Consider the following 12,479-nt stretch of genomic DNA (forward strand, 5'->3'; position numbering starts at 1 on the left):
TTTAACATACCATGTAGTCCGTTCTTCAATTTACTGCATCGTCTATCACACTGTTTAGAGAGGCTGAATAGAAGCCAGATTCTAAATAGAGAAAAAAAAAAATCATTGAAGTCGTTACTGGTTCACTCATTCGCGCCGCTGTCATTTCATTTTCGTTTTTCGTTTCTTGCATCGTCTACACGTCACTCAGTTAATAAAAAACAAGTTTTGTAAATTAACCAACATTCGTGAATCTTTTTGTTTTGTTTTTCTTCTTAAACTTTTGTTTGTTTGATAAGAGATTCCTAAGTATGGGTAAACGAAAACACAAACGTGATGATAAACATATCAGCAAGAAAATTCGTCGTTTAGTAGAAAAAAGTCTAAGGGAACATGCCGGTGAGTACTTTTTTTCCTTGTACCTACAACTACCTACGTTTAGAATTTTTATTCTCTCATTCAATTATGCAAGTACTATAGTTTCAAATAACGGTTAAGCATATTTTACTATCTTAACGTGGTAGCACGAGATGCTATCCTGATAGTGATGTACGACCATGTTGTTCCTTAAAGTGGTGATACGTGATATTATCCAGGAACATAAATTACTACTTTCCTAAAGTGGTAGTACGTGATACTGCCCAGAAAGTAATTATGCGTACGTTATTTCAGAACGACGACGCAGGCGCACACGTTCAGAATCCTTAAATACATCTTCTTCAGAAGATTACCGATCAGATGCAGAATATTCTGCTGACAATAGCAGACGTAATGCGGATTATGAATTAGAAAATGAGGTGGATGATTATTCAAATAGACCACAATCTATTGTAAGCAAAATATCGCAAGACCAATCGCTACAGCCAGTAGAAGATGCTGACATACCAGAAGTTATTACGCCTTCTGAAACACAACCGACTAACTTCGAGACCCTCAATCAGAGCCAACCATCGACATCCGATGTGCCACAAGAAATACTTTCGGTTCTTGGCGTAGCCAAAATATCAGAACGACCTCTAGGAGAAAAAATCCCTAGTGAGATCTCTGAACGCTGGGGTAATATTTTACTAGACGGCTTGACAAAAGAGCACAAAGTCACATTGATTGAAAAGATGCTTGTCCCAGAGAACTTTACTTTGGCGCATGCCCCGAAATTAAACCCTGAGGTGGCTGCAGTTTTATCCGAAGCTGCAAAAAATCGAGATAAAAGACTCGAAAAATCTCAGAACCAACTTGGATCCGGTCTAGCTGGCTTGGTAAACCTCACGAAGGACCTTATTAACACGGATTTGGAAAAACTTGAAACCATAAAAAGGATTTCAGAAATAGCGCAAGTTCTATTAGATCTACATCACGATGAAACCAATAATCGTCGTAAATTGATAGTACCGCTATTAGATAAAAGATTCTGGAGTACCATACAAGGAGTTAAAAGAGATTCCTTTTTGTTTGGGGAAAGATTAAGTGAAAGTATTAAAAATACAAAAGATATCGAGAGATCTAGCCAACAAATTAAAAAATCTGCTCCGCCCCAGCAATCGTTTCAACGTAAAAATACAACATTCTCGGGAAACTACCGAGCCCCTCCTCGGCTGCCGGCCAATGCGAAGCCAGCACCCAAGTACCACAAGTCACAGACGTCGACCTCAACGAGGAGGGCCACCACCAACCAGCCGCGCGGCCGGGGTGCTCATTCCGGTCGAATGCAGGACCGCCGTCGCAAATAGAGGTACCTCACGCTGGACGTATTTAGTATTTTCTTCGTAATTGGCTAACAATTACTGATGATCCTGTTGTTCTGTCATATGTCAGAGGATATAAAATACCTTTCATTGCAGAAGTATGCCAAGTATATGAACCTACAAATCCCTCTTATTCAGAAAAAGAAATGACAAAATCTATTGAAAAAACTACTTCTATTAGGTGCAATCTCACCCTGTAATGACATGAAAAATCAGTTTATTTCTTCGGTTTTCCTGACTCCCAAAAGTACTGGCGGCTACCGATTTATACTTAACTTGAAAAAACTAAATAAGTTCGTTTATACTGACCATTTTAAAATGGAAGATACACGCACGGCTATAAGACTAATTTCCCCCGGCTCATATATGGCCACAATAGACTTGAAGGAAGCATACTTTCTAATTCCCATCCATCCTTCGCATAGGAAATCAATTATATGAATTTAATTGTTTACCTTATGGACTTAGTTCTGCGCCTTTTGTGTTTGTTTTAAAACCATTTCTTACGTTACTTCGAAGTCAAGGCCATACTTTGATCGCATATTTGGATGACATTCTATGCATAGGCTCTGATTATGAATCATGCCTAAATACAGTCAAAACTGTCACTAAAACTTTACAAAATTTAGGATTCGTAATTAATTTTGAAAAAAGTTGCACGGATCCAAAGCAAGTATGCAAGTTTTTAGGTTTTAACATTAATTCTATAACAATGGTTTTAGAGTTACCTGAAGAGAAAATCGAAAAAATTACAAATTTAGTTCGAAAATTAAAACACAAATGTAGTACTACTGTTCGAAATTTTGCCAAATTTATCGGTACCTTAACAGCGGCCTGCCCTGCTGTAGCTTATGGGTGGATGTACATCAAAAATTTTGAACGTGAAAAATTTTTAGCACTTGATACATCAAATGGTAATTACGATATCCTAATGCCAATAAAATCACATTTGCAAGAGGACTTTTCATGGTGGTCCGAACTTTCATATAAAGCTAGTAATTCGATCAATAAAAATAATTATGAATTAGAAATCTACACCGATTCATCTTTAACTGGTTGGGGAGCGGTGTGCAATGGTGAAGTGGCTAGAGGACACTGGTCACTAGAAGAATCCAGCAATCATATAAATTATCTTGAGCTGCTTGCAGCCTTTTTAGGATTAAAATCATTCTGTCGAAGCTCAAAGGATATCAATGTCCTACTCAGAATTGATAACACCACTGCCATTGCATATATAAATAAAATGGGTGGAATACAATTCCCTCATTTAAACAAAATTACCAGGGATATATGGCAGTGGTGTGAACACAGGAACATTCACGTCTTCGCTTCCTACATTAGATCTCGGGATAATACAGACGCTGATCAGGCTTCTAGACACACCAACATCGACACTGAGTGGAGTCTTAATTTAGAACATTACAATAGACTCACGAAAAAATTCGGGTTACCTGATATAGACCTTTTCGCATCCCGATTAAATTATAAATGTCAACGGTATATATCATGGAAACGAGATCCTGGAGCCCATGAAATCGATGCGTTTACTGTTAAATGGGATCAATATTTCTTTTATAGTTTCCCACCATTTGCACTGATTTTAAAATGTCTTCGAAAAATAGTGAACGACAAAGCAACTGGCATTTTTATAGTTCCAAATTGGCCTAGTCAACCCTGGTATCCCCTGTTCAAATCATTAACTATATCTGATGTAATTTACCTTACGCCTAATAAAAATCTATTACTCTCTCCTTTCAGAGAGCAACACCCGTTGTGGAGCAGTCTTACCCTGGCGTGTGCAATATTATCAGGCAAGCGTACTTAAAACGCAACTTTACAACCGAAACCATCGATATTATGATTAACTCCTTGTCTAAAAACACAATATCACAATATAATGTAGCCTTAAAACAATGGTTCCAGTTTTGTCAACTACACAACACTGATCTGTATGATGTTACAGTGGCCTTTATTCTAAATTTTTTTACACATATTTTCCAAAAAGGTGCCAGCTATGGTACACTTAATTCTTTTAGGTCAGCCTTATCACTAATCCTTAGTAAAAAATTATCAAATGATGAAAACATTAGTCGATTCTTTAAAGGAGTATTTCGAATCAAACCTACGTTCCCTAAATACAACGCAATATGGAACCCTAACCTTGTTTTAGAATACTTATCGAAATTATACCCAAATGAATCATTAAATCTAAATATGTTAACAAAAAAATTAGTTACTCTACTTGCGTTGTCAACAGGACAACGAGTCCAGACGTTATCATTAATTAATGTTCAAGAAGTAAATATTACTGATTCTCAAATCACTATACCTATCAATGAAGTTATTAAAACTTCACGTCCGAACAGGCATAATCCTAATCTGATTATTCCTTTTTTTAAACAGAAAGAATCCATTTGCCCTGCAATGGCACTCTGTACATATATAAGTAAGACTTCCGAACTTCGGAATGCCCCCAATACAAATAAACTCATTCTTACATTCAAAAAACCGATGCATGCTGCCAGCCCACAAACCATTAGTCGCTGGATCAAACAAACATTAGGCAAGAGTGGCGTGGACGTGAGCACCTTCAGTGCGCACAGTACCCGCCACGCGGCCACGTCCGCGGCTAATAGGTCCGGCGTTGCTATTGATGTAATTAAAAAAACTGCTGGGTGGACTGGCAACTCTATCTGTTTCGCAAAATTCTATAATCAACCTTTGATTAATACGGAATGTGATAGTTCATTTGCTGAAGCAATTATAAACGACCAAACTTAAAATTTCCTTTGTTTTTTGGAATGATATAACTAAAATTGATTTTAAGTGTACTTATGGCGTATTTTATTCTGCAAACGCTAAACATCTACATGGTATGTTAAATCTCGAGGATGCAACATTGAAGTATAATTTATGGTTAAAAGAACTTACCTTAAGTGAATTTCAACCAAAATTATACGAAATGTTGCATCCGAAGAGATTTAACAACCCACCCAACCCCGTCAGACATTTTACCTATGAGTTCTACCTTTCAATCGGTAGTACCTACCTTACAAAATCCTATCGCATACGTTATCTGACCTCTTTTGAAACCCCTTTATTGCAGAATAAAACAAATCTAAAACGAATGAAATGACAGCGGCGCGAATGAGTGAACCAGTAACGACTTCAATGATTTTTTTTTTCTCTATTTAGAATCTGGCTTCTATTCAGCCTCTCTAAACAGTGTGATAGACGATGCAGTAAATTGAAGAACGGACTACATGGTATGTTAAATCTCTTCGGATGCAACATTTCGTATAATTTTGGTTGAAATTCACTTAAGGTAAGTTCTTTTAACCATAAAATATTAATTATTACTATTAGACTACTCGTATAATTCTATTAAAAGTTGTTGTTATAATTCTATTAAAAGTTATTTCTTGATAAAATGTTAATAATACTTATATAATTTATACTAGAATATATATAATATGTTACATTAATTGTTAAGTAGTGTGGTATCTGAGGGTAGACCGCAATTGATTTGCTAAAAAGTGTCCTTTTGTACCGTCAGTCTGTTACCGAAGAGTAAACCATTACGTTGCAATTTGTGTTTTCTTTTAGTTACGTGTCCTTAAACAGGACATATTTGGCGACGAGTACTTATTCACGCGTATTACAGTGTTGTGTAGCGAGGAATTGTGTAGTGCAAGTGTAATTTCTAGAATCATGGCTAGTAATGGTTTATTCGGTGGCATTCTCGCGTTTGACCATCGCGCACAGGAGTGGAGTATTTTTAAAAGTCGTTTTATTCAATATTGCACGGCAAATAACATAACGGAAGAAGTTGATAAAGCTGGAGTAAGACGACGGGCACTGCTGCTCACTGCGTTGGTGGAAGACACCTACCGCGTCGTAAGGGATTTGGCTTTTCCTAAGTCTGTGGAGGACTTAGAGTACAAGGCGTTATTGAAGAAATTGGATGATCATTTTCGATCGAAAAGAAGTTCTTTCGCCGAGAGATATAAGTTCTACAAAGCAGAACAACGTGTGGGAGAAGACTTAGCAGAATGGGCGGCGCGAGTGCGTAGCTTAGCGCAGTTTTGCGGGTTTAACTCTGAATTGGAGACTGCGCTAAGAGATCGATTTATTCTCGGACTGGAGAATACAAAAGAAAAGGAGAAATTATTTGCAGAGGACATCAATACTCTGACGTTTAACAAAGCGTTGGAATTAGCGCAGAACGTGCGGTGTGCGCGGCTTGCAATGCAAACAGCTCGCGGCGAGGCACCGGCAGCATCGCAGGCGCATGACGTGTTCGCGATGCGCGGCGGTGGAAGCTCGGCGTCTGCGCCCGGCGGCGCTAGGCGCCGCGGCGGTGATATCAGCGGCGGCGGCGGCGGCGCGCCAAATCATAACCCTTCGCGTAATAGTGCTGGTTTAAAATGTTGTGAAGTGTGCGGCTACAAAAATCACGCGAAAGAGCAATGTCGTTTCTCTGATTATACATGTAAGAAGTGTAATAGGGTAGGGCATCTACAACGCGTATGTAAAACGAGTGTAAAAACCAATAATTATTTCTTAGCTGCGGATGACGGCGGCGACACCATTGAAGGTAATGTGAAATTATATAATATAGAATGCATAAACGGCGAGCCTATGCGGCAAATGGTTTCGATAAGCGGAGTAGGTATCTATTGTGAGATAGATAGCGGTAGTGCTGTTTCGGTTTTGCCAGTCGGAACATATGATTCTTGTTTTAAAAGTAAACATAGCATTAGGTCGAGCAATGTTGTTTTGAATTGTTATAATGGGAGCAAAATATCCCCGTTAGGTTGTATTACGTTGCCGGTAACTTTTGAAGGCCGCACTAAGCCGATTAGATTATTTGTTATAAACACAGAAAATAATCAGCCGGCATTATTAGGGAGGGATTTTATTAGTGCATTTAATTTACAGTTATGTAGTGTGAGTTGTAATAATTTGAAGCAAAGTAGGGATCACTTGAGTGATATGTTGAAAGAAAAGTTCTCAATTTTGTTTAGTAATGAATTAGGGAAATTTAATAAATATAAGATTGATTTAAAAATTCAGCCCGATGCACAGTTGAAGTTTTTTAAGCCTCGTCCGGTACCTTTAGCTTTAAAAGGTAAAGTGGAGAGTGAGCTAAAGCGTTTACTGGAGTTAGGTATTTTAGAGAAGGTAGAACATTCCGAGGTCGCGACGCCTATTGTTCCGGTTTTACGCTCCGACGGAAATGTGAGAATTTGCGGAGATTTTTCTGTTACGTTAAATAAAGTTTTAAAAATGGACAATTATCCGATTCCGCAGATTGACGATTTATTTGCGAAATTACACGGTGGAGTGGAATTTTCAAAATTGGACTTGTCTAGGGCGTATAATCAGTTGGAGTTGGGAGAAAGTAAACACTTAACTTGTATAAATACACATAAGGGTTTATTTTGTTATAACCGTTTAGTTTTCGGGCTGGCAAATGCTCCTTTTATTTTTCAAAGGACAATGGAACAATTACTGGCGGATATAGAAGGAACTTGTATTTTTCTCGATGACATTTTAGTGACTGGACCTACTAGGGAAATACATTTAAAAAGGCTGGAACAGGTTCTAATGAGATTGCAAGAGGCAGGGTTGCGTTTGAAACAAGAAAAGTGTGAATTATTTAGAAAATCTGTGGAGTATTTGGGTTTTCTGATAGATAGTAACGGCTTGCACAAGTCTAAAAACAAGGTGGAGGCTATTTTAAGGAGTAGATGTCCGAAGAACGTTACTGAATTAAAGTCTTTCTTAGGGATGATAAATTATTATAGATGTTTCGTACCAAACACCTCTAGTGTCCTTAGTCCACTCCATTTATTGTTAAAAAAGGGTGAGGAATGGCATTGGGGTGAGTCACAGCAACGTGCATTTGATGAGATTAAGCGCGAGATGTCGTCAGAGCGCGTGCTGGCGCACTACTCGCCGGAGCTGCCGACGGTGGTGACGGCGGACGCGGGCCCGGCCGGGCTCGGCGCCGTACTGGCGCAGCGACAGCCCGACGGCACCGAGCGCGTAGTTGCGTATGCGTCACGTTCATTGAACAAGGCAGAAATAAACTATGCGCAGATACAGAAAGAGGCGGCATCTATTATTTTCGCAATTAAAAAGTTCCATCATTATTTGTATGGTCGTACTGTGCCTTTTACATTACGGACTGACCATAAACCGCTTCTGTCGATTTTTGGTTCAAAAAAAGGAGTGCCTGAGATGGCAGCAAATCGTCTTCAACGTTACGCTTTGTTTTTATCGGCGTACAATTTTAACATTGAATATGTGAAAAGGGAAGACAACGTGGCGGATTTTTTGTCACGCTCTGTGGAGTTGATTAATTATGCAAACGAGGTAAATAGTTTAGATCGTGATGACTTGTTATACGTAAATTATATTAATGATTCAATATTGAAGCCAATAACGGTAGAGGATATAAGAAAAGAAATTGGAAATGACGCGGTACTGAACGAAGTAAAAAAATTTATAATGAATGGCTGGCCAAATAAAATAACGGACCAAGAAATAAAACCTTATTTCGCATGTCGTTTAGAATTATCTGTGGAACAGGAAGTTATTATGCGTGGGCACAAAATAGTGATACCTTCTATTTTTCGGGAACAGTTATTAAATGAATTACATAAATCACATTTTGGGGTGGTACGTACTAAAGCAGAAGCTAGGTCTAGGATGTGGTGGCCACATATAGATGAACACATAGTGCAAAAGATCGGTTCGTGCAGTATTTGTAATTCATTACGTAGTGCACCTCCCCGCTCCCCGCTCGCGCCGTGGCCGTTCCCAGCGAAGCCATGGGAACGTGTACATTTAGATATGTTTTCGTTAGGGGGTAGGCAGTATTTAATAGCAGTAGATGCGCATTCAAAGTGGGTTGAGTGTTTTATGATGGTTAAAACAGATAGTGAAGCTGTCATAGAAAAAATAGAGGAAATGTTTAGTCGTTTCGGCTTGGTGCGCACTTTGGTTACCGACAACGCAACAAATTTTTGTTCTCGGCAGTTTGAGGAATTTTGTACTTTAAATTCGATTAAACATTTAACAATTGCACCATATCACCCAGCATCAAACGGACAGGCAGAAAATACTGTAAAAACGGTGAAAAAAGCAGTAAAAATAATAATACAAGAAAACGCGACGGTAAGAGCAATTAACAAAAAATTAAATAACTTCTTATTTGACTACAGAAATTCGACCCACTGCACTACAGGTTTTTCACCAGCACAGTTGATGCTGGGCAGGCCATTGCACTGTCGATTCGATTTGCTGCGGGTTCCCGACTCTCGTAAAGAGAGCACGGATAATACGTCAAAATCGTTAGCATCCGCAGCTAAGAATAATGTTAACATTAAACAGACCTTACAGTTTAAGTACTACGGAGGCCATCGGAAAACAATGTTTTGCGAAGGTGACAAAGTTTTGATCAAACAATTTTACAATAATGGAAATAAACATACCTGGAAATATGGACGTATAAAAAGAAAATTAGGAGATAGAATGTACCTAGTGAGAGTACCAGATTTAAACATGGACATAAAGAAACATATAGATCAATTATTACCATATAAAGGGGCGGATGCATCTAGTGACTCAGACGAAATAAGCTGCTGCGGTGAGTTAACCGAAATCGATGACACGGCGGAGGAAGACATTACTCCCCAAATTGAAGAGCATGGCATACGTGGCAGTCCCACAGAACACTGCGAGGATCAACTGTACCCGAGCGAGTCGGGGGAGAATGACTCATTCCAGTCAATGCCGGACATAGACCCACCATCACCGGAAGCTTTAGCTGACACAACCAGTGCGCCACAAATAGCGGAACCTGATACGAATCTGAGGGTGGAGAGAGATGTTGATGGCGAACACCAGGCAGCAAGGCTCCCTGCAGATGAGCCACTCCAACCAGAAGGAACTGTCACTGATGCAAATACAGCCCACACATACACCAATCGTCCAGTACGCTCTACTAGGAACAAAAACGTTAGATATAAGTTATGATTCTCTTGTATTAGCTGTAGTTTTGTTATGTTTAGACTAAGGGTGGAGGGAATTGTGGTATCTGAGGGTAGACCGCAATTGATTTGCTAAAAAGTGTCCTTTTGTACCGTCAGTCTGTTACCGAAGAGTAAACCATTACGTTGCAATTTGTGTTTTCTTTTAGTTACGTGTCCTTAAACAGGACAAGTAGATAATTGGTTAAAGCTTATTGTATACTTAAATGTAAATTCTGACCACGTAACAAATGTTATGCCTAAGTTGCTGTGCCCCAACGGGGCGTCACAATGTACCTACCACATCCTGTATACCACCTATGTAAAACTGTGACTTGCAATAAATGATTATGATTATGATTATGTGATGTTATTGTTGGCATATACCCAACGTTTAGTAAAAAGTAACTGATTTAACTAGTTGGAAACCAGCCTATTGTACTTCATTTTGTTTATTTTTTCTTTGTAAACTTGCCTAGGATGATAATCGTCGCAGGCGCCAAAGTCAGGTTGAAAACGGCAATAAATTTTCGGGGAAACAGGTTTATCCAGTGTAACTAAACCAAAATCTGCACACAGAAAAACAAAATGATGAAATTTAAATAACATAAAGTAATGTTCTTGTGCAATAAAGTATTATTGATTGATTGATTGAATTTTTATAAAAAAAAACCTTTAAAAAATGAAGATGTAAAGATACTTTCGGCTACATATTAAGTACTTAATTAATTATATAACAAAAAAATAAATGATAAAAAATCAAACAAAAAATATGATGAGCCTCTCAACTCTTCCTCCCGAATTCGCCACCTGTAGCGGCTCCTAACTTAAAAATTTTAACGTTGGCATGCCACGCCGTTTGGGGCGGGGTGGGGGGGGGGGGGGTGGCATTTCCCGGATTCTAATAAACCATAGACATCACGGAGCCTGTGGCATCTCATCAATAACCCTGTTAAACCTACACCATAGAAGAAGGACCATGTATCGATTAGTTGACTGTCTTCGGATTTCTCCGTGTTGGATAGTGGAGATGCCTCAAATGAATTAGGTAAGTATTTACATACAATCTATGCATGCACATTAGTAATATCTACACACTCACACACACACATTTAAATAAAATATAAATAAAAAATAAAAAAGTCATTCCATTCAATCTCAATTGTAACAACACACTCAGTATTTAGAACAATTTAATTCATTAGTAAAATTATGTCTTCCAGCTCCCCACCACATCGAGGCAAATTCCCCAGAATACTGGCCACGTTGCCCATCTGCACTGCAAAACTGACTCTTTGCGCAAAATGACAGCCAGCTCTAGGGTGGGACATTGCCTCGATGAAGTGCGCTGACTATTAAATTTAGATTTCTACAATATAAATATCAATTTAAATTAGCTGTTGGTTTTCCACAGGTAATAAAAAAATATCTACGCACCTATGCACTGTGTATGGCACTCATTAACAGTATCAAATCTATTCTTGTTCTTTGTACATCGGCCAAACTCACTTCCTTTACAGTATCCAAGCTTCAAATCAAAATAAAATCTGCAAACGATAACATTATAGTATCTACAAGTATCTACAATCTACATACTTATTCATCACAGGTTTCCGTCCAGAAACAATAACTTATAATATACTTCATTAATATGACGACATCATTAGTTTAAAGACGATGTTGTATTTTTTAACCAACTTCCAAAATAGGAGGCTATCTCCTTAGTAGCTTTAAGGTTACGGTCAAAAATATTATAATATAATGTCATATTATGGGAAATAATGATCGCGTTGATGTCTTTTGTATGAAGCTAAGGATTTTTCGAACAGCATGTTCCACCTTGTAGCCAGGTTTTTATTTTTATGTTTTATTTAACAGAATTACAAACAAACACTCCCATACGGTGTCTCATAAACCAAAGTAGGTTACGGTTTTAAGAATTATAGGCATGCACTTATAGGTGCAAAGTATAATTATTCTGTACACAAAGTCGAAATAGTGGTACAATTTTTTTGTCCATTTAGAAAAATAGTAGATAATACTACTATTTTTCGTGTGTCGTTTGTAGTTTGTGTTCGAAAAATGATAGGTTTACTCACTTGGGCACTGTCCCTGTATCTTGACAATCGTAACCATTTGGTTGCAGCTTACACCAGGCTCTCCAATCCATCAAATCCAAGTCTTCTATCGCTGTAACAGTTTTTCCATTACGTATATTTCCAAAATAATACTTAAAAATATTACCTATTACTACATTTATCACATGATGTCTGTTTGTGAGTGTTTGATCCACTGTCATGGCTAGTAGTTAAGTTAAACCTTACTAATTAATTTAATAAATAAATTCATAACTCATCAAAAATAACATGTTGATTAAGTTATCAAAATAAAGTTAGTCTGTGAAAATTTGCAAGGTCCGGTTTTTTCCAGAAGCGAATGCCTGACTGACCTTCCAACCCGCGAAGGGAAAACCAGCCATACAGGTTAAATCACATACCTCCGAAAATTCATTTCTCGGGAATGTAGGTTTCCTCACGATGTTTACCTATATGTGATGTTGTTGTTGGCCTATACGCAAAAGTTTTCTGGAAGAATTTGCCGTATAAGCAATAAGGCTGCCTGTTGTGCCTTTCTGTATCTGTGGTCCTTACTTAATATATTCTTTCCGTAGTGCCAACAAAATAAAATTATCTTATAATGTCATAATACTCACGTGTAG

General features: G+C 38.1%; 1 protein-coding gene across 2 annotated transcripts; it reads left to right on the plus strand.

Annotated features, from left to right (window-relative positions):
- The first annotated feature begins 5,953 nt into the window (after positions 1-5,953).
- LOC126380227 (uncharacterized) lies at positions 5,954-9,947 on the plus strand. Of its 2 annotated transcripts, none has more exons than XM_050029488.1 (2): positions 5,954-6,318; positions 9,123-9,947. In XM_050029488.1, the coding sequence occupies exons 1-2, from the start codon at positions 6,295-6,297 to the stop codon at positions 9,765-9,767; spliced, it is 669 nt and encodes a 222-aa protein (XP_049885445.1). In that variant the 5' UTR covers positions 5,954-6,294; the 3' UTR covers positions 9,768-9,947. The 2 variants fall into 2 exon arrangements, with proteins under 2 accessions (XP_049885445.1, XP_049885446.1); XM_050029489.1 differs by having other exon boundaries at positions 9,132-9,947.
- The last annotated feature ends 2,532 nt before the right edge of the window (positions 9,948-12,479 follow it).

The sequence above is a fragment of the Pectinophora gossypiella genome, chromosome Z, assembly GCF_024362695.1.
Source record: "Pectinophora gossypiella chromosome Z, ilPecGoss1.1, whole genome shotgun sequence".
Taxonomy (NCBI): Eukaryota; Metazoa; Arthropoda; class Insecta; order Lepidoptera; family Gelechiidae; genus Pectinophora; species Pectinophora gossypiella.